A 23,252-nucleotide genomic window follows, 5' to 3' on the forward strand; every position below is an offset into this window, starting at 1 on the left:
ATAACGCTCTGTTCTCCTCACTTGACACACAGACAAGTCATCATGCCCATCATGCTCCTGGGCAGCAGGAGAGGGGTTAGAACATGAGCTGGGGCATCAGGAAACCCCACTGGCTGTAGCCTCCTGCACAGTCCACCTAAGCCTTCTGAGCCTGAGTTTCCTTATCTGAAAAATGGGAAATAGCAAACCTGCTTACCTCCTAGTGTCTTCTAGGGGATCAGATGAGATCACACATGTTAAAAACACCCCAATAGCCACTCAAATAACAGTTCCAATAACCATTTTAAAAACTGTTCCTGTGAGGTGTTTTGTTGCTTTTGTTCCTTAACTGGCATGAAGAAAAAGAATCCAAAAATCTCATTTTCAGGTTCCATTTTCAGGTCCCAAGATGGGAAAATGGTACTATTTTGGTTGTTCTTTTTAAATTGTTCTTTCTTCCTGTTAAGAGTCTGGTTCTCAGTGAGATGAACCCTTCTGAGAACTCCAGCACACTTTTGTGCCTCAACCCCAGCCCTGCTTCACTGCCGTTGCTTCTTATAAGCAGAGATAGTGTCGTTTGGACAAATTTAAATAAAAAATCCTCATATGTTAGCTTTTATGATTTTCCTGGAATGTAGGTGATCTACACAGTACTAGCCAAAGTGTGAAAAGGTTAGAAAAGATGCATCCTCATATTGTGTCAGAAACTACAGAATCTCTTTGAAATCCATTTTCTTAGATTAAAAAAAAAAAAACTAGACTGATATCTGTGCTCAGTGACAGAGAAAGAAAATATTTTTTTCCTTACAATATTTGTGAATTTTGGAGCAAACAATTAATCTTCACTGTGCCATTTTATTGTTATGTGAAACCTCTTTCTCATAATCCCACTTGAAGCTTGAATCCCACAAAGAAAACTTTATGCCATGAAACACACACACTGTTTAAGACAAACAGGAACTAGGAAAACACTCCCCAAATGACCTACTACTCTCTCCTTCCCAGGGGAGGTTTTGTTTTGGGGTCCCCAAAAGGATTTTTAAAAATCAACTTGGGCGGGCTTCCCTAGTGGTTAGGAGAGTCCACATACCAATGCAGGAGACACAGGTTCTATCGCTGATCTGGGAAGGAGCACCAAAGCCCAGGCACCACAGCTACTGAGCCTGTGCTCTGGAGCCCAGAAGCTTCACCTACCAAGCCCAGACACCGCGACTGCCGAAGCCCAGGCACCCTAGAGGCCATGCTCTGCAACAAGAGAAGCCGTCGCAATGTGAAGCCCGCAGACCACAACTAGAGCAGCCCCACTTGCCACAGCTAGAGACAGAAAAGCCTGCACAGCAAGGAGGAACCAGAACAGCCAAATATATATATATATTATGTATATATACATATAAAAGTATTTTTAAAAATCAACACTGTCTACTGAAGGAGGGGCAGTAGAGGACCTGATTACATGACCACCCCCACAGTAAGAGGATGCTGATGTAGAATCTAGCTTGGTATCAGGGCACTGAAGTCAGTTCTCAGCCCAAATCTGGGCAGCAGTGGAAGCTCAAGTACTGACACATCCCAATCCAGTGGTACCACAGTACCTCAGTTACATCATTCCTATCAGGGTTGCAGCAAGGATCCAGTGAGATCATACCAGCAGAAATGCTGCCAGAGCTGAAAAGCACTGTTTAAGTGACAGCCTCATCTTATGACATGATCTGCTTGTGACAGTGCCCTGGTCCCGTAACCAGGAACAGACACCATGCTGCCATCAAAGCATGTTGAAGAACGCACGTAATGCCTTATGATTGGTGAAACATCTGTGAAGCTCTGTTGTTCTGTTTTGATCTTGCCCACAAAAATTCAGTGATTCAAGGAACTGGGATGACAAAACATCCATACCTCAAGGTGGAGATGTAGGAGCACCAACCCAAAAGGAAAATATTCACACACACCAAATAGCTGCTCTTCTGACAAAGAATACCAGGATCCATCCAGCCTTGCAGAAGTAGCTTCTTGCCTATACATCCACACAGGGAAGCAAAGTGGAATGCAGGTTGCTTTTACTCTCCTCCTGCATCTGGCATGACTGGGGAAGAGAGACAGAGACCAAAACACACATGTAGTCCAAATCCAGCTTCCTCATAAAGCCATCAGTCCTTTCCTGATGTTCTAAATGTGTCAGGAAATTTCTCACCATCAGTTGCCAACCTATTATCAAGTATCTAGCACAAAAAGATGTGGCAACCTGAGTTGGTTTGGGGGCCAGTGGTTTTGCTGCAGTTCTTCCCACCTTCTCCAGTATTAACTGCGTCATCGCAGGCTTTGTCTTGGCCCCATACTCATGAGTCACAAATGGCACTTACATAAATCCTTACCTATATTTGTAGTGTCTGTCTTTGTCAGTTTGTTCAGTTGTCCTTCCTGCCCCCAAATTCTAGCTTAATAATGTAGAGTCTTCTATGTCTCCTTGTACCTACAACACGTAACCACTCATTCAGACTTACAAATGACAAAGAGTTGAGTGGATGGAGCAGCAGCAATGTAAAAGGCTGTAACCCCCAGAGGCACCCACAGGCACCCACAGGGCAGAAACAGTGGGTTGTGTTTTCTCCAAGAGCACCTCACTTGAGATGCAGCTACAGTGGAACTGGATATGAACACCTTATCGGCCATTTCTCCTAGAGGCTTATTTAACATTTTGTTTATATAAAGCTTTTGTATAACCTTATATAATTTATATAACCTTATATAATTGACTTTCTGAAATTAGTGCTTTTACGCAAAACACACCTAGTATTTGAAAAGAAAGAAGGTAAGGCTGAGAGCCTCTGGAGGCTGTATGGCATCTTTTCACCAAAACCAGAAGTGGTTACCTTTCACTAGTTGTTTCTCGTGTGTGTGTGTGTGTGTGTGTGTGTGTGTGTGTGAGTTCAAATAAATCTTTTCTACAAAAGATTCACACTGGAATCATGAAGTTTATTGAGCATCACTGGAAAATAACACCCTCCAACGAAACATCCTATTCACCCGTGTCGTTCACCTATTCATTTCGTGTCAATGAGTGCAAGGCAGCACATTCCTGAAAGAGAGCTTTTGGCACTTGTGTCTATGCCCCCAGAAGCCTGTTCACTATCAGTGCATTCATGGAAATGAAGCTGGGGCTCATTTGAGGCATTTGGGCAAACAGAATAGAAGGCTGTGAATAAGTGCTATGGATATAAACAGGTCAGACTCAAGAGACCACATAGAGGTCAGATAGGCCCTTGTATAACCTGGTGAATTTTTTTTTTTTACTTTATTTTACTTTACAATACTGTATTGGTTTTGCCATATATTTATATGAATCCACCACGGGTATACATGCGTTCCCAAATATGAACACCCCTCCCACCTCCCTCCCCATAACATCTCTCTGGGTCATCCCTGTGCACCAGCCCCAAGCATGCTGTATCCAGGTGCATTATTTTATGAATTCAGATTAACCCTAAACAAACTCCCAAGACATGATAGCCAGATGCAAGAAATGTCTGATAGAGTTTGGTATATAAGGTGGGTTTAAGTGTAATAATTCAATAATAATAATAATAAAAATTGAAGGAGAGGACTCAGGGTCTCCTCTTACCATTACCTGAATATATTCAATGTCTGTTTGAAAGCAATAATTAGAGTCTGATTAAACAGTCCTTTTCCAGCAAAGGCTATTGAGCATCTTTCTATGTAGCTGTATCATAGGTAAATGTGTGAATTGCTTCAATTAGGTCCCTGTCTCAAGTGGGCTTCCCTAGATGCAGAGCTTTCCATGAAGATTTCTGTGAGTGTGATATTAGGTGTGCTCTTGAGAGAGAGGAACAGATGCAAGAGAGGGCCGCAAGTGAGGACAGCTAGGTATTAGCTTCAGCTTGATCTCAAGGTGACCACTGGGGAGCTGCTTACACCAGAGTCATCCCAGATTGAGGGAGGGCCCAGACCCCTGAGTGCTCTTAGCTGCAGGGGGAGAGTGCAGTTACATGAGCATGAGCTCTAGACACAGCCCAGGCTGAAAGCACAGGCTCTGTTCCTCACTATGTGACTATGTGTGCACGCTCAGTCCCTAAATATGTCCTACTCTTTTGTAACTCCATAGACTATAGCCCACCAGGCTTCTCTGTCCATGAGATGTCCCAGGCAAGAATACTGGAGTGGTTTGCCATTTCCTTCTCCAGGGGATCTTCCTGACCCAGGGATCGAACCTGAGTCTCCTGCACTGACAGGCAGAGTCTTTACTGCTGAGCTACCTGGGAAGCCCTTGGCCAGTTGAGCAACAGGACACTCGCAGATCCATGATGGTAGCTAAGCTGATGGGACTGAATCTCTAGAAGCCAGGCTATGTGGTAGGGGATGTGGTTTTCATCCCAACCCTGGCCTCACTAAGGACATGACAGCATGGTCATGAACCCCTCACGTGACCACTAACAATCAATTTCCTCATCTGTAAAATAGGGACAGGGGATGGTAGAAATGGATTAGACCATCCCTATACTTCCAAAATGAAATGATCTCAATAACAGAAGTAGGGGGAGGCTCACTGAGGAATAATGGACTTTTTTTCTATTCATGGAAAGGAGTTCATTAATGTAAATGTGTCCTTGAATAACCACTCCATTGATTCTTCTTCTCTCACCTGGAATAGCTCTAGATACACAGGCAAATCTAAGAAGACAGGCAGTAAAGTTGCCCTGAAGGCATATGTTCTAAAAAAGGATGGCAACGCTCTGTTTTCAGACAAAGTGCTTTTGTGGCAGTTTACCTAAAGGGAGCATTAATGTAACCCAGCAACCTCATTTAACTGACTCCTGTATCGTAGCAAATTAGAGGCAAGAGGCCGGAGTAAAGCATGAGCCAAAGGTTGTCCCTGAAAAACTATACCATCTCTAGGGAGAATGGTTTGGGAAAATCTATCAGCTTATAAATATGTTTATTCTTTACACAGCCTCTTCTCTGGGAATTTATCCTACAAGTATATACATATGAAATGCCATTTATGTGAGTTTATCCTTTGTTCTACTTTTTCAAAAATAGTCCAAGATTGCAAGCAACTCAGTGGTCCATCAATAAAGAACTAGTTTGAAATAATAACAACTATGGTACCTTCCATACAGTAGAATACTGTGTAACCAAGAACATCTGTACTGGTACAGAAACTTCTCCGGAATATATTGATAAGTGAGAACGCAAAGGGAAGAATGGCATTATCATAGATTAGCATGTGTTTTATAAACATATGTGCATATGTAATGTTTGCTTCTTTCTGTGTAATGGAGGTGATAAGATTCTATACTTATACTCAGGTGTAACCATAGATATCTGGAAGTCAACTTTTGTGTATATGGAAAGATACAAAAAAAAAAAAAACCTGTGAGTGGTTACCTATAAGCAATGAGGTAGTGAGAAAATGGGGTGTATGGAGACATAGGTAGGAGTGAGGAATCTCACCAGCACCTTTTTTAAAACAAAATTTTATTGGAGTATAGTTACTTTATATTGTGCCGGTTTCTACTGTACAGCAAAATGAATCAGCCAAACATATACATATATCCCCTCCCTTGGGAGTTCCTTCTCATTTAGGTCACCAGTCATTAATCACCATTGCCATTTTACACATTTTCTTTATGGATTTTTCACCAAACACCGTGTATTTTTTCTGTAAGGAGAATGGAGTTTGATTGAAAATGAAAATGAAAATTTTAAAAGGAGGCAATCAGATCTGGTCATTCCAACTTCCTTTATTTCATGCTTTTGTTCTGGGATTAGCAAACTATGGCTGGTGATTAAACAGTGAGACCACATGGCTCCCAATGCTGAAAATGTTTACTCTCTGGTGCTTTCCAGAAAGTTTGCTAAGTCTAGCTGTAAATCATGGAGTTATTTGTGAAGCAGCTGTGACTCCACCTATCAGTGAGCTTCAAGTCCTGAAGGGTTTTGTCTTCTTTACATCAGCTTTCTGACCACAGGTAGTTATGCACAAAGGGGAAAAAAGGCATGATATTGTACCAGTTACAAAGAGCATTAACTCTGGACACAAAGAGCCCAGGTTGAAGCCCAGGCTTTGTTCCTCACTATGTGACCTTGAGCAGCTAACTTCTTGATCTAAGTATGGTTTTCATCTGTAAAAGGTGGGCAGTTATGGTACCTCTTTCACAGAGCTGTTTGGAAAGTTAAGTATATTCATGTCAGCAAGAAGTTTAACACAATGCCTATTGGTATTATCATCTAATATTTTGATTTTTTTTATAAACAGGGTGATGACCAGTTAAATGTGTTTGGAGAAGACACCATGGGAGGTGAGTTTCCTTTACTGATCAAACTAAAGTTGTCATTTTAGTAGCTCTGAGCATATCTTTTTTATTAAACACCACCAAGAGATAATAACCTACCAAGAGCATGTACTTTTTTCCCTCAGCCAGGGATCACGATTATGATTGGAATTCTGGATTTCTCCCCTCTTGGTCCATGCAAAGAACCAAAGTGATGCCTTACTAAGTGATGTATTTCCTCACCTCCCAGAGGACATGAGCCCCAAGATGCTCAGTGAAGAGAGGATGCTCAAAGAGTTCATGTTCTTTGTAACTGGTAAAAGTGTTTGAAAAACACAACAGCCAATCCTCTTTGGAAGATTCACATATATAAGAGCACAGCAAGGCTCCCACATGTTCTGCAGGAAAGAGAACTGGCTAACTTTAATTCAACATTCTTCAAATTTTATTAGAATGCGAAAGTCCTTTTCCTGCATAATGTTGCTCCTCTGTAGGGTACCATTGGGATACAACCTAAGAATCACCCAAATTATACTACTTCATAATTTTGTCACATTAAAAGTCTTGCCAAAACTTTAAAAAAAAAAACTGTTATTAGCTCCACATGGAACTGAAAATAGAAAATTACATAAATTTGACTTTGTCCAAAGAAGATAAGGTTTATGATTGCTCTAGGAAAATTACCTTCTAACATTTCTACTCTGTAATAAATGTTGTTATAATTATGGTCCATGGAAATATATTTACACTGACTGTGAGTGCATACAAGTAAATGAATTGGCTTTCTAAACAACCCCAGCTCTAATCCTGCTGATCCATGAGCATGAGATGGTAGATAGAGTGTCATTTGATGATAATGGCAAGAGCAGTATGTGAAGATTGCAGTCACCCAGTGACATCATGGTGATTCATGGGGAAAAGGCACTTAAACATGAGCCAAGTGCAAATAATCAACTCAGTCCCAACTGGAGAGGGATTGATGGATTGCTGAATAAAGTTTCCTTTTTTCCTGGTTACAGAATTAATACACATTCATGTGGAAATTTTTTAAGGTAGAAAATAAGAGCCATCTAAAACCTTATGACCTAAATAGTCACAGTTAACAGTCTGGTTTATTTTTATTCCAGTGTATTGTCTATATACCTATTTTTACATAGTTGAGAATACATGGGTATATACAAACATTGTCTCCTATATTTTGTGCTTATCATAACATAAGCATGTTCCCATGTCATTAAAAACTTCATATAAACTTAATTTGTAATGATCATATTATCTGAATGTATCATCATTCTTTTTTAAATGGACTAATATAGAACCATACTACTAATAGTAATAATAATAACAACCAGTTTCATACATTATAAATAGATTAAAAGTTGCTCAACTCCATAAAAGTACTCTAAAAACAAGTAAACTGAAAGTCTGTAGAACTTGAGATGACTATTTGGCCCAACATGTTGACAGCATTAATCTATCTGCCTTAATGAAAATGAAAGTGAATATCACTCAGTCGTGTCCAACTCTTGGCAACCCCATGGACTACACAGTCCATGGAATTCTCCAGTCCAGAATACTGGAGTGGGTAGCCATTCTCTTCTCCAGAGAATCTTCCCAACTCAGGGATCGAACCCAGGTCTCCCACATTGCCTTAATAGAAGGCTCCAGATAATATAGAATTTTCTCATCACCATGGGCTATTCTGTAAAGACAATGAAGTGTCTGTTTAATTAAAAAAAAAATAACAGCCCTTTAGTGTGAAAAACAAATGGTTGCAAAGACCCCCAAGTTCACCTTTTGTTTCTATTTCCAGCTCTTTCTCCCTTTTCTTCTTCCTCTTCTACCCTCAACTCAATTCTTCATGCACCACTCTCTCCCCTTTCGTACTGCCCCCTCTCTCTATCTCTGTCTCTCTCTGGTGAAGTTGGGCCTTTCACTCACTTAACAGTGGATTCCTGCCAAAATGTAGCACTGTGTATATAAATAAACACCTCCTGACACCACATAACTGGAAATCTTTTAGGGCTCCACAGACTCTATAGGGTTTTGCACTTTGCCAAAAATCCCTAATCATTTCTTTGTCTTAAAGCAGTGGCTCCCAAGATTTAGTTCTCACTCACCACCTTTGTAATTTTTGTTTCATCTCTATGCTCTATTCTATATGTATTATATAGATACAGATAGATAGATAATACTGTATACTATAATACAGAATAGAATATTATATAATACTATGCTACACATTATAAAACCAGGGTTTCAATACAGTTTTTCTTGCTGTATAACTGAAATTATTCTTATTTTAAAGGTTTCATGGAGGACTTGAAAAAGTGTAAAATTATTTTCATGATTGGTGAGTAACAGCTCTCAAATCTTCAGTTGTAACTGCTGATAATAACAATGTGGTAAAGAAGGAAGACTATTCATTTCTCAACCGTGTTTGAAGCCTTGCACCTTTTTTAGTCAAGATTATACCCCTGAGGATTCCATATTTTTCCTTTCATTTATACAGTTTTATATTGCTCTGGCTCTGTGTCTTTTCAGTGGAGACAAAGCAGGAGTCTAAGGAATAGCAAACTCCTGAATTCAGTTCTACGATAATAAAATATATTATAATCCCGTGGGTAAGAGGATGCCATCTGTTAAAATCTAACACCTTTTATGTTTGAACAATGATCTGTTCCTCTCTGAACTATATACATCAGTGACCACATATTCAAATATACCTTAATAACCATACCCTGCATTCCACGTAGCTAACAAAAAAAAACAATCTTGTTTGTTTTATGCTCTCATACAGTGAAACTCATTGGGAAACTCATTATGGGATGAAATTCATTTGAGCTTAACCAGCATTTTCTGAACGTTTATCAAGTTCCGAGTTATCTCCTTTAATCCTTACACAATCCTATATGTTGGCAATCCATCCCTATTGCATATCAATTACACAGACAAGAAAAGTGAGCCTCAGAAGTTTAAGGAACTTGTCCGAGGTCATAGAGCTAATTAGTGTGAGAGCCAGATTTCCAGTTTTTCTCATGGGAATAAATGGGTCTAGTTGTGTAGCATTCAAACTACATAGAATAGGACAAAGTATTGTCAGAGAACCTCCAAAAACTTAGTGCTTTTCCTTCTAGTTCCTGAAGTCTACAGAAAAGTTAATACACCCACCTGTACACTTTTCAGAAAATAACTATTTATATTCAGAAATAATGAAAAGGTCCACACCTCCTCAGTGAGTGGCGGGGGCGGGGGGTTGGGGGGGGGGGGGGAACAGTTATCCGCTCCCGAGGAAAATAATCAGATATACTTAGAATCTTACACTCTGAAGTCAAGATGCTTCCTTGGAAATCTCTCAGTACATCTCCCTCGTTTTCAGATGAGGAAACTGAGTCCCAGAGACTTTAAGGGATTTGATCAACGTCATTCTAACAACTGGTGGGAGAAAGGAGAGCAGGGCCCATGGCTGTAGTTCCCCATCCCAGGGCCTTCCACATCCCGCCACCAGCTTATGTGGGTCGCCACCCCGACTGTCCACCGTGTTTAATCATCCGCCAGCTGCTTACTGAGTATTGGACCTGTGCCGGACAGTGAGCGGGGCTCACAGAGCTTCCATCTGAGGGGAAAAAGAGAATGAATCAAATTATCACCACAAACCTTGAAAAGCATCAGGAAGGAAACAAAGAGCTGAAACAGCAAACAAGTTGGGTGGAGTGTTTGGGGTGAAAAAATGGGTAATCAGGAAAGGCCCTATGGAAGCGACATTTAAGCAGGCAACTAAAGAAAGCGGTGGGTGACTGAAAAGATTAGTAGGAGGTGAGAGGAAGAAGAATTCTAGCCAAGGGAACAGCGTGTCTAAGTACTGAGAACTCTTAAGCTCAACTGAGTTTTGTTTCTGACCTGCTCGTCTCTAGCTGACCTTAGTCCAGGGAGCGGGACGGACTGTTGCCACGCTTTCTTCACACTCTTTTCAGAAAGTTGAAGTACATTATCTCCACTCTTTAATGAAGAGAAGCGCGTCATCATAATCTCAAAGGAAACTCCCCTTTCCACACAAATTTTAGTTAATTACCTGGGAACCTAGACTACACACAATAAATTATACTTTTTCTGTTCAGCTTTTATCTTAGAAGCCAAATTAGGAAGAGGGGAGACTTTCTAAACTTGAAGTTCAGGAATCCAAAGGTTGAGTCTTTAATATCACATAGAAGTCTGTATTTTTAATAATATAATAAGAAGCTTTTAAAAATAGTACAGCATATTTTGTGGTGGTTGTTATTGTCTCTGGGAATAATATTATTTCAGATTCACCTGTTGTTTAGCACTGTTGTTGAATTTCAACTGTATTTTCAAATACTGCTTCTATCTAGCCAGGTCTAGCTAAAGAGCTCAGCTGACCTGTTATTAAGCTTTGCGCCCTTCAGAAAATGAAATAGTATGATATAAATATGGCATCAGACCAACCTTAAGACCCTCAAGGGTCCACACACCATACTAAAAACCACTTCCCTGAATAAAGGAATTGGTTTTATAGTATATGTATATATACCAACCAAACTCTCTTGTACTTCAACTTGTTATTCAGTCACTGTTATAGTAAAAAAAAAAAAAAAAAAGATTTCAGCTTACTGTTTGCACTGTAGAAGGTACAAAGCAACTGCAATAAAAGAAAAAAAGATGGTTCTTCTTCTAGGCTGTTTACTGGATTCTGCTTGAAAATTAACACCTTTGTTCTAAATACAGTTAAGCCTTGAATAGCACAGCTTTGTACTGCCCAGAACCACTTATGCACTGATTTTTTTTTTAATAGTAAATACTACAGTATTACCTAGCCCAGGTTGGGTAAATCCACTGATTCGGAATCATGGAGTCATAGGAACCAAGTATTCAGAGAGCTGACAATCCAAGTCATACATGGATTGTCAATTGTGTGGCGGGGGGTGAAGGGCATATAGCACCCCTATAGCTCCCCACCCATTGTTCAAGGGTCAACAGTACTTTCTCAGCAGATGGCAGGATGGTATTTTAAGGCTATATTGTTCCAGGCCAATTTGTAGCTCGTAAAAATACTCAGGATGTCATCAATACACCCATAACAGTTTTGATGAGCTTTAATCCACAAACTGGTTTTAGAAAAGGCAGAGGAACCAGAGATCAAATTGCCAACATCCACTGGATCGTCGTTTTTTTGATGATCAAGCAAGAGAGTTCCAGAAAAACATCTATTTCTGCTTTATTGACTATGCCAAAGCCTTTGACTGCATGGATCACAAAACACTGTGGAAAATTCTGAAAGAGATGGGAATACCAGACCACCTGACTTGCCTCTTGAGAAATCTGTATGCAGGTCAGGAAGCAACAGTTAGAACTGGACATGGAACAACAGACTGGTTCCAAATAGGAAAAGGAGTACATCAAGGCTGTATATTGTCACCCTGCTTATTTAACTTCTATGCAGAGTACATCATAAGAAACGCTCGGCTGGATGAAGACCAAGCTGGAATCAAGATTGCCGGGAGAAATACCAATCACCTCAGATATGCAGATGACACCACCCTGATGGCAGAAAGTTAAGAAGAACTAAAGAGCCTCTTGATGAAAGTGAAAGAGGAGAGTGAAAAAGTTGGCTTAAAACTTAACATTCAGAAAATGAAGATCATGGCATCTGATCCCATCTCTACATGGGAAATAGATGAGGAAACAGTGGAAACGGTATCAGACTTTATATTTTTAGGCTCCAAAATCACTGCAGATGGTGACTGCAGCCATGAAATTAAAAGATGCTTACTCCTTGGAAGGAAAGTTATGACCAACCTAAATAGTATATTAAAAAACAGAGACATTACTTTGCCAACAAAGGTCTGTATAGTCAAGGCTATGGTTTTTCCAGTGGTCAGGTGTGGATGTGAGAGTTGGACTGTGAAGAAAGCTGAGTGCCGAAGAATTGATGCTTTTGAACTGTGTTGTTGGAGAAGACTCTTGAGAGTCCCTTGGACTGCAAGGTGATCCAACCAGTCCATTCTGAAGGAGATCAGCCCTGGCATTTCTTTGGAAGGAATGATGCTGAAGCTGAAACTCCAGTACTTTGGCCACCTGATGAGAAGAGTTGACTCATTGGAAAAGACTCTGATGCTGGGAGGGATTGGGGGCAGGAGGAGAAGGGGACGACAGAGGATGAGATGGCTGGATGGCATCACTGAACTGATGGACGTGAGTCTGAGTGAACTCCGGGAGTTGGTGATGAACAGGGAGGCCTGGCGTGCTGCGACTCATGGGGTCGCAAAGAGTCAGACACGACTGAGCGACTGAACTGAACTGGCCTGAACTAAATCCACAAGAATCAGCTTCCCCTTTTCCACATGTCTTCCCCTTTTCCACTCCACCCACACGAGTCTTCAACCCCAAGCCCACCTGCACCACTACTATCTCTTGACGTTCCCTCGCTTTTGCCAGTCCTCTCTCTTAAAATGCCTTCTCCCCTGGCTAATCCTGCTCCAAGGTCAGGTCTCTGTGTGAAGTGAAAGTCACTTAGTCATCTCCAACTCTTTGCAACCCCATGGACTACACAGTCCATGGAATTCTCCAGGCCAGAATACTGGAATGGGTAGCCTTTCCCTTCTCCAGGGGATCTTCCCACCCAGGGATCAAACCCAGGTGTCCCGCATTGCAGGCGGATTCTTTACCAGCTGAGCCACCAGGGAAGCCTGTCTCTGTGAGGTCTTCTCTAATCTCTAGCCTTCCTCCTCTGTGCTCCTCCATCCTTGTGTCTGCATCACTCATTTAGATGCCCCAGAATGACTAATATTTGCTGGAATAATGAATTTTTTAGGAAGCAGTGTGGTCAGTTTCCATAACAACTGAAATAGCAGTTAGAATTCCTGGGCTAGAACTGACAGACAGGTTGCTGCTGTTGTAGCTGCTTCTGGCAGGATAGCTTTTAGGTTAATTGCAAGCGTAATCAGACACTTCTTATACCATATGGCTGCTGCCTTCTTACAGAGAACAAGCAACACCAGCTCTTCTCTATCCCCAAGCTGACTATTTCTTGCGCATTTGCAAAATAGTTTTAAGTGGGGGCAAGTAATTGCACTGCCTGCCATCTGAGTCAAAAAAGTATTCAGGGAGAGTGTACCATCCGGACCAAAGGAGAAAGTGACGGTGATGGACCTAGTTAGCCCTTTGAATGTTGTGTGACTAGTACAACCTTTTTGTTCATGGAGAAGGGAGTTCCATCCCTATTTATAGAGAAATGCCTTCCAAAGAACAGATAAGGGATCTCACAGGATAAAGCCTGATGATCAAAAGGATTGAAAAAGATTCTAAGGTTGTTCACAAACAAGATATAAGGACAATGCTGATGTACAAGACTGGGATGCAGTCATTGTCGAAAAAAGAAAATTATTCGGAAAATGTAAAAATATCATAAAGAGCCTCATGATATCCCATTAACTGGCTCCTACAGTTTTTCACAACCTTTTCTGGTACACTTCTTTCCTTTTTTCTTTTATAAATCTCTCGATCATTATCCTGCTATTCTCCAATCTATTTTGGCTTCTTTTACTCTTCTCTGCTTCTCATGGCCTGCATATTCCCCAAATGTAACATAGCATCAGTTCAGTTCAGTTCAGTCACTCAGTCATGTCCAACTCTTTGCGACCCCATAAATTGCAGCACGCCAGGCCTCCCTGTTCATCACCAACTCCCGGAGTTCACTCAGATTCACGTCCATCGAGTCCGTGATGCCATCCAGCCATCTCATCCTCTGTCGTCCCCTTTTCCTCCTGCCCCCAATCCCTCCCAGCATCAGAGTCTTTTCCAATGAGTCAACTCTTCTCATCAGGTGGCCAAAGTACTGGAGTTTCAGCTTCAGCATCATTCCTTCCAAAGAAATCCCAGGGTTGATCTCCTTCAGAACGGACTGGTTGGATCTCCTTGCAGTCCAAGGGACTCTCAAGAGTCTTCTCCAACACCACAGTTCAAAAACATCAATTCTTTGGCGCTCAGCCTTCTTCACGGTCCAACTCTCACATCCATACATGACCACAGGAAAAACCATAGCCTTGACTAGACGGACCTTAGTCAGCAAAGTAATGTCTCTGCTTTTGAACATACTATCTAGGTTGGTCATAACTTTTCTTCCAAGGAGTAAGCATCTTTTAATTTCATGGCTGCAGTCACCATCTGCAGTGATTTTGGAGCCCAAAAAAATAAAGTCTGACACTCTTTCCACTGTTTCCCTGTCTATTTCCCATGAAGTGATGGGACCAGATGCCATGATCTTCATTTTCTGAATGTTGAACTTTAAGCCAACTTTTTCACTCTCCTCTTTCACTTTCATCAAGAGGCTTTCCCATTAATCCCTACCCAAAGCCTTGGTAGAAGTGCTTCAGTTTGGACAATCATCTCATGTTGCAGGTAAAGTGAGAGACTTTAGAGTTCAGTTCAGTTCAGTCACTCAGTTGTGTATGACTCTTGTGACCCCATGAATCGCAGCACACCAGGCCTCCCTGTCCATCACCAACTCCCAGAGTCCACCCAAATGCATGTCCATCGAGTCAGTGATGCCATCCAACCATCTCATCCTCTGTCGTCCCCTTCTCCTCCTGCCCTCAATCTTTACCAGCCTCAAGTTCTCTTCAAATGAGTCAGCTCTTCACATCAGGTGGCCAAAGTATTGGAGTTTCAGCTTCAACATCAGTCCTTCCAATGAACACCCAGAACTGATCTCCTTCAGGATGGACTTGTTGGACCTCCTTGCAGTCCAAGGGACTCTCAAGAGTCTTCTCCAGCACCACAGTTCAAAAGCATCAATTCTTTGGCACTCAGCTTTCTTTATAGTCCAACTCTCACATGCATACATGACCACTGGAAAAACCATAACCTTTACTAGACGGACCTTTGTTGGCAAGTAACGTCTCTGCTTTTTAATATGCTGTCTAGGTTGGTCATAACTTTCCTTCCAAGAAGTAAGTCTTAATTTCATGGCTGCAATCATCATCTGCAGTGATCTTGGAGCCCAGAAAAATAAGGTCAGCCACTGTTTCCACTATTTCCCCATCTATTTCCCATGAAGAGATGGGACCAGATGCCATGATCTTCATTTTCTGAATGTTGAGCTTTAAGCGAACTTTTTCACTCTCCTCTTTCACTTTCATCAAGAGGCTCTTTAGTTCTTCTTCACTTTCTGCCATAAGGGTGGTGTCATCTGCATATCTGAGGTTATTGATATTTCTCCCGGCAATCTTGATTCCAGCTTGTGTTTCTTCCAGTCCAGCGTTTCTCATGATGTACTCTGCATATAAGTTAAATAAGCAGACTACTGGCATGATAATCAAGACGTCATTCAATGGCTGTGGCTTTCAGGATAGCAGGAACACAGGTGGCCTTGTGTATTTTGGTATTGGTGTTCATCCACTGCTTTTAGAGTAAGCTTTGGGAAGTGCTTGTGTAATAGTCTGTGTTATTCTGTGCATTTTCTAACCACTGCCCTACTTGTCCTATTTACTTCCTGGGGAAAGATTAGACAAATGAGATTTTTTGCTTAAAATCTATTATCTCAATGCCTGTCATTTTACTGTGGTCTATTGTGATTTCACAGTTGACCTCTTATTAAAGAACAAGAATAAATCTAATTTTTAATGAGGATTTTCTTGGAGATCAGGTTAACATTTTTGGTGGAATTGACTCGGGTATTTTGTCAAATTACAAATGGAAACCAAATCTGATTATTTTATCTTGATTGAGCTATAATAGAAACCAATATTTATTGCACACTTACTTAACACACAGCAGGCACTGTATAAAATGCTTTATAATGTTATCTTGCTTAATACTTGTATCCACTCTCTGGAATATTATCACCATCCTATTTTTCCAGTAAGACATCAGAGAGTTAAGTAATTTGCCAGTAAGTGGTGGATCCAGGGTCAAAAGCTTGGATTTTATTATTAACAAAGATGTTGCCAGTTGCTTTCCTTGAAGTGACCAACTTACTTTATTAGTTTTCTAGAAAATGTCTGCCAGATATTCAAGTCTGAAAAACCAGAGTTTTATCTGTTATTCAGTCTTTCAGAAGGTAAAAATGGCGTTCAACTAAAAAAACAACTAGTTCCACAACTCAAGCAATCACACAGTGCTTTTCTTGAGAAAACCATTAAATGTACCTGGTGTGCTGAAATATCTACACGTCTTCCCATTTTGTCACACAAAATATTACAGTGACAAGTATTTAAGGGTCAAAATTAAACTTTTTCATTGCATCATCAAGAGCATTCTTAAGTAAAACTGGCAGTTTTTTTTCTTCCTTTCTTTCACTGTGAGTTTATGGTGGTGAAGAATACTAGAATAATTGGCTTTTATTGGCACCACAGGTGTACAGCCAGTGCTTTTTCACCATCAGTGAAAAGCAAATAACCTCTTAGTGTTGTAATGAAAACAGGGGACCAGAGTCTGTGAACCACACTTCGAGAACCCTAGGGTTAATTGGATTTGGAGGAGCATTGTTGAGCAGCTATATGAAACCCCAGACTTAGGGTTTGGAAGATCTTGGAGGAAAATAGTCCCTTGTGCCTTGTTTTTCCTTGTCTTTTGAAAAGCAAAGAACCTTACAAATGGGAAGAAGTGGTCAGGGAAAAGGGGTGCATCTCCTGAAAGTCCCCATTTCTCTGGGCTCCTGTGGGTCTGGAAAGGTTCTGAATGTTTCTCTGTACCCAGTGGTGCAAGGGAGGCCTGAAAGGAAAGTGTGGGTGCTTGTTAGAACTGGGAAAGAAGAATGCATCAAGAGGTCCAGTAGGAGACTCCAGAACAGGGGCTGAATGGAAGGTAGAGGGGACACCTCAGGGACCAACAGCACTGGCAAGACTAGGACCAGAGAAAGAGCAAAGAAAACCCTCCAGATGGGAGACAGCCCTGACTTGGAGACGGAGCTCTGAGCTTGTCTAAGTCCATTTGGGCTTAGACATGGCATAGACTAAAAAGCAGAAACTTATTTCTCACTGTTCTAGAGACAGGAAATGCAAGATCAGAACATCAACAGATTCAGTGACTGGCAAGAACCCATGTCCTGGTTCCTATATATCCATAGTCTCACACTGTCCTTACATGGTGGAAGGGGCTAGGGAGCTCTCTGTGGCCTCTGAGCCACCAGGGAGGCCCCAAATAATAGATAATAGCTTAAATGTGATTATTGTTGTTTAGTCCCTAAGTTGTGTCTGACTCTAAATTATTCACCGCTTCATTATGTTATGTCGTTGGTCTATAACATTCAGTTCAGTTCAGTTCAGTCGCTCAGTCGTGTCTTACTCTTTGCGACCCCATGAATAGCAGCACGCCAGGCCTCCCTGTCCATCACCATCTCCCGGAGTTCACTCAGACTCACGTCCATCGAGTCCGTGATACCATCCAGCCATTTCATCCTGGGTCATCCCTTTCTCCTCCTGCCCCCAATCTCTCCCAGCATCAGAGTCTTTTCCAATGAGTCAACTCTTTGCATGAGCTGTCCAAAATACTGGAACTTCAGCTTTGGCATCATTCCTTCCAAAGAAATCTCAGGGTTGATCTCCTTCAGAATGGACTGGTTGGATCTCGTTGCAGTCCAAGGGACTCTCAAGAGTCTTCTCCAACAACACAGTTCAAAAGCATCAATTCTTCAGCAGTCAGCCTTCTTCACAGTCCAACTCTCACATCCATACGTGACCACAGGAAAAACCATAGCCTTGACTAGACGGACCTTAGTTGGCAAAGTAATGTCTCTGCTTTTGAATATGCTATCTAGGTTGGTCATAACTTTTCTTCCAAGGAGCAAGCATCTTTTAATTTCATGGCTGCAGTCACCATCTGCAGTGATTTTGGAGCCCAAAAAATAAAGTCTGACACTGTTTCCACTGTTTCCCCATCTATTTCCCATTAAGTGATGGGACCAGATGCCATGATCTTCATTTTCTGAATGTTGAGCTTTAAGCCAACTTTTTCACTCTCCTCTTTCACTTTCATCAAGAGGCTTTTCAGCTCCTCTTCACTTTCTGCCATAAGGGTGGTGTCATCTGCATATCTGAGGTGATTGATATTTCTCCTGGCTATCCTGATTCTAGCTTGTGTTTCTTCCAGTCCAGCGTTTCTCATGATGTACTCTGCATAGAAGTTAAATAAGCAGGGTGACAACATACAGCCTTGATGTACTCCTTTTCCTATTTGGAACCAGTCTGTTGTTCCATGTCCAGTTCTAACTGTTGCTTCCTGACCTGCATACAGATTTCTCAAGAGGCAGGTCAGGTGGTCTGGTATTCCCATCTCTTTCAGAATTTTCCACAGTTTCTTGTGATCAAAGGCTTTGGCATAGTCAATAAAGCAGAAGTAGATGTTTTTCTGGAACTCTCTTGCTTTTTCCATGATCCAGCAGATGTTGGCAATTTGATCTCTGGTTCCTCTTCCTTTTCTAAAACCAGCTTGAACATCAGGGAGTTCGCGGTTCACTTATTGCTGAAGTCTGGTTTGGAGAATTTTGAGCATTACTTTACTAGCATGTGAGATGAGTGCAGTTGTGCTCATGACCTCAACACCTCCCAAAGGCCCCATCTCCTAACACCATCACATGGGCCTTTAGGATTTAACATAGGATTTGGGAGAAAGACACAAAGAACTGGACTATCAGGATTTCTGACTATCAGAAATCACTGGATTAGGCTAAGAAAACCCACACTAGACTTGGTTGAGTTTCCACTATGAAGAAAAAACACGCAACTCATGAGTTAGGCTGGGTTCACACAGAGAAATATTCCCATGTGACTCCAAGGCCTAGCTGCCCTAACTGTGAGAGATCATTCCATTCTAGACAGAGTCGCCTGATCACCACAGCTCTTTCTCCCCTGCAGGGGCCCAGGTGTGTGTTGACACTCACTCTGACCAACACCTTTATTTTCAAAATCCAGGCCATTCAAGATGGGAGTAATGGAAGAGAAACATTGGGCCACTTTCTAAGACAACCTCAGATACATTTACATACCAATGGATATCTTTCTAATGTTGGAGAAATGCAGGCATTTTGTGCTGACAATGCACCTACTTAATTATATAAACCTTTTCACTGCAAAAAAACTCTAAGTATGGTTTGACTAGAACAAAACACTTTCTTCACTTAAACAGATCAAATTAATAAAGGGTTCACTATGCTTAAAGAACTGTGAGGTTCAAAGAGGCATTAAACAATCCTTAGAACACTGCATGACATGGCATAAGGGTTTTTTCCCTTGTTTTTAAAATTATTTCCTCAAGGGAAATAAAAATGTTGCTGAGTTAGTGGAGTCCTCCAGGAGGACTAATTATTGCTAACAAAGGAAAGAACACAGGTGAGTAAGTTTCACCAGGTAAAGTGAAGATCTCATAGCCTCATACTCACTGTCTCCCTTCCCACTTATTGAGATCTTTTGAAAATGTCATTAACTTACAGACAGAGTCACCTGGTGAAGTTTTAGGTACTGAGCCTGTTCACTCAGTCAAGGCTATGTCTTCAGGCTTAACTCACTGAAAGCCCCCTTTCGCTTGTTCCAAGACTCAGAAAGAATGATCAGTGGACACTGGCAGACACTACAGACTCAAAACCCAGCCCTGGCGATGAGAGTACACCCCAAATCCTGTTTGTGTCCAAGCCATGTGTGCCCTTGAACCTATCCCTTAGCCTCTGTATAACATAATTGTTCTCTGGTTTGTGGGTTGTCCACTGAAGCTATGAGATTTTATTATATCTTGAGTCTGCACCTCCAATAGTCTCGTCATGGTTCTGCCCTTATGTCTTTAGCTGTAGTGGATCTTTTCTGGTAGGCTTAAGTCTTTTTCAACAATGGTCATTCTGTAGAGTGATATGATTTTGGTGCGCTCATGAGAGGAGGTGAGCTTAGGGTCCTTCTACTCTGCCATCTTGGACACTCCCCTCCCAGCCTCTCTGGATTTCTTTTACATGGCAAGATAATACTGGTCTCTGTTCATCCCAAGTCTGAGTAGCCAATGAGTTAACGCATTGCCAGTTGTTTTCTCGATTGGTACAATAGAGACATGACCCCACGGAAATGAAGTATGAAGGCACCTGAATAAGCCAAAGTCCCCATCCTCTACCCCAAAAATAGTTATTTTATTTACCTCGTAGCAGTATTAAAACTAACAGGTAATGGAGACTTACTATGTTCCATACAGTGTGGCATCTTTATACATAATATCTTATTTAATCCTCAGACCAATCATCAGTACTCATATTCTTCCCCATTTTACTATTGAAGGAATGGTTTAGGAAGGTTTAGGAAGGTACTATTTAGGAAGGTTAAGTAACTTTCCTCTCAGAACAAGTTTTTCAGATTTCAAAGCACATGCTCTAGAAGCATATGTAAATATATGATGCTGCTGCTGCTGCTAAGTCGCTTCAGTCGTGTCCGACTCTGTGTGACCCCATAGATGGCAGCCCACCAGGCTCCCCCGTCCCTGGGATTGTCCAGGCAAGAACACTGGAGTGGGTTGCCATTTCCTTCGGAGGCCAAAATCTAGGTGAAGTTGTAAGAATATGGTAGATGAGGGAAGAGTTTGCCAAAATTATTTTAGTAAGTACTTCAATTTTCCATTTTACTTTGTTCCTTTACATCCAGCTATTGATGTCTGAAAACAAGGACAAAATAATGACAAATGCGTATCGATGAAAAAGAACTCTGAGTGCCCAGCTTTGTCTCTCCCAGTTATGTGAAATTCCATTTTTTGTAAAAGCACCTTTTTAATTTTACTTTTTTAATTGGAGTATAATTGCTTTACAATGTTTTATTATTTCCTGCGATACAATAGCGTGAATCAGCAATATGTAAACATATGTCCCCTCCCTCTCGAGCCTCCCTCCTGCATCCCTCATCCCACCCCTCTAGGTCGTCCCTGAGCACCAAGCTGAGCTCCCTGTGTTATACAGCAGCTCCCTACTAGCTATCTGTTGTACACATGATAGTGCATGTAAGTCAATGCTACTCTCTCAGTTCATCTCACCCTCGCCTTCCCTCTCTGTGTTCACAAACCCCTTCTCTCTGTCTTCATCTCTATGTCTGCCCTGTAAATAGGTTTATCAGTAGCATTTTTGTAGATTTATACATATGCATTAATATACAATATTTATTTTTCTCTTTCTGACTTGCTTTACTCTGTATGACAGACTCTAGGTTCATCCACATCACTACAAATGACCCAGTTTCATTTCTTTTTATGGCTGGGTAATATTCCACTGTATATATGTAAATCCTCTTTATCTATCATCTGGCAATAGAAATTTAGGTTGTTTCCATGTCCTGGCTATTGTAAATAATGTTGCAATTAACACTGGAATACATGTGTCTTTTTGAATTATGGCTTTCTCAGGGTATATGCCCAGGAGTCAGATTTCTGGGTCATATGGTAGTTTGATTCCTAGTTTTTTAAGAAATCTCCATAGTGTTCTCCACAGTGGTTGTATCCATTTACATTCCCACCAACTATGCAAGAGGTTCCCTTTTCTCCACATCCTCTCCAGCATTTATTGTTTGTAGATTTTTTGATGATGGCCATTCTGACCAGTGTGAGGTGATACCTAATGAAATTCTGTATTAACTTCAAAAAAGTAAGCAATTTGAACCCATGAAATTATTTGAATCATTACCGAACCCCTCCCAAAGCACAATGATTTCAGAATATATATTGCATCTTTTACCAAGACATATTGTGAGTATCTTTTTGTGAGCCCCATGAAAACTGTTTCAGAAAGCCAAAGGCAACAACTAGCAAATATTTGAGGATTTGGTGCTGGTTGGACCTGAGGAAACTTGGTGCTTCTGGGGTGTTTTTCTGGTTTAGATGGAGCACCTTGACTCCATATTAATCTCAATGACTCAGTATTGAGGTAAAAGAAAAAATAGCTTAAGCTAAATGATACATAGACTTTAAGGGGGTTGCTTAAACTCCCCTAATGATAAATCTGTTCCCCTGCCACTAAATTAAATTCTTCCATTAGGTATATATATATATATATTTTGGGGTTACTTTCATTAGTTCATTTGACATCTTTTTTGAGTTTCTGCTATATATCAACAAAATGATAGACTTAAGCTTACAAAGATGAAAAGCAAGGCTTCCTAGTTTCAAGGAGTTTGTGTTGCAGAAAGGTGACAAAGAAATAGCACTGCTTGGGACATGCAATGGCAGAAGTATAGGTGATGGAGGGAAAGATGAAGTGGGGATGATGGGGTGGAGAGGGGACATCAGAACTGTGTCCTGAGGGAGAAAAGGAACCGGCTAAGTGCAAGTGGGAAAAAAAACTTGGGATGGGCCTATGGCACAAAGAGGGAACAAGTGTGCAAGAGGGAGCCCCAGAAGTGAGAGGGTAGAAAGTGGCAAGAGATGCCATTCAAGGAGATAAGGAATGTGGGAAGAAGTGGATTTGGGGGAGTCATAAAGAGTTCAGTTTTAAACATTTCAAAATTGAGATGCTAATGGGACATCCAGAAGTAATGTCCATTAAACAAGAGGCTTTTGAGATCTGGTACCCAGAGTGCAAGTTCTGGCTATAGGTAGAGACACGGAATTCAGCAGGACAGCAATGTTAGGTGAGGCCATGTATGCAGGAGAGATCACCCATTGGGCTTGAGTAAAAGGAGGCTAGAGGAAACTTGAGATCTGGAGGCTCAGAAATACCTGTGCCAGAACCAGAGAATGGAAGAGAAGAAAGAAGAAAGCAAAAACAAATGGTGTCATAGAAGCCAAGGGAGGAGATATTTTTCCATCCAGGAAACTTTCAATAAAATATAATGAGGGGACTTCCCTGCTGGTCCATTGGCTATGTCCCCCTGTGCCCTCTTCTGTTCACTGCCCCCTGCAAAGAATGTCATAGATATTTTGGAATTTTATATAAATGGAATCATACTGTATTAGTTTTTATCTGTTTTCTTTCAGTATATCATTTTAATGACCACATACTATTTCTTTGTATTGCTATAT

General features: G+C 41.1%; 1 protein-coding gene across 2 annotated transcripts in view; it reads left to right on the forward strand.

The window, feature by feature from the left end:
• The window catches only part of AK5 (adenylate kinase 5), a 272,886-nt gene that overhangs the window by 191,768 nt on the left and 57,866 nt on the right, over positions 1-23,252 (forward strand). For both annotated transcript variants that reach the window (XM_069595098.1, XM_069595099.1), the window contains exons 9-10: positions 6,251-6,293; positions 8,575-8,619. In XM_069595098.1, coding sequence (XP_069451199.1) covers positions 6,251-6,293; positions 8,575-8,619 — 88 coding nt within the window. The remainder of the gene's footprint in view (positions 1-6,250; positions 6,294-8,574; positions 8,620-23,252) is intronic.

The sequence above is a fragment of the Ovis canadensis genome, chromosome 1, assembly GCF_042477335.2.
Source record: "Ovis canadensis isolate MfBH-ARS-UI-01 breed Bighorn chromosome 1, ARS-UI_OviCan_v2, whole genome shotgun sequence".
In the NCBI taxonomy this organism is placed as follows: domain Eukaryota; kingdom Metazoa; phylum Chordata; class Mammalia; order Artiodactyla; family Bovidae; genus Ovis; species Ovis canadensis.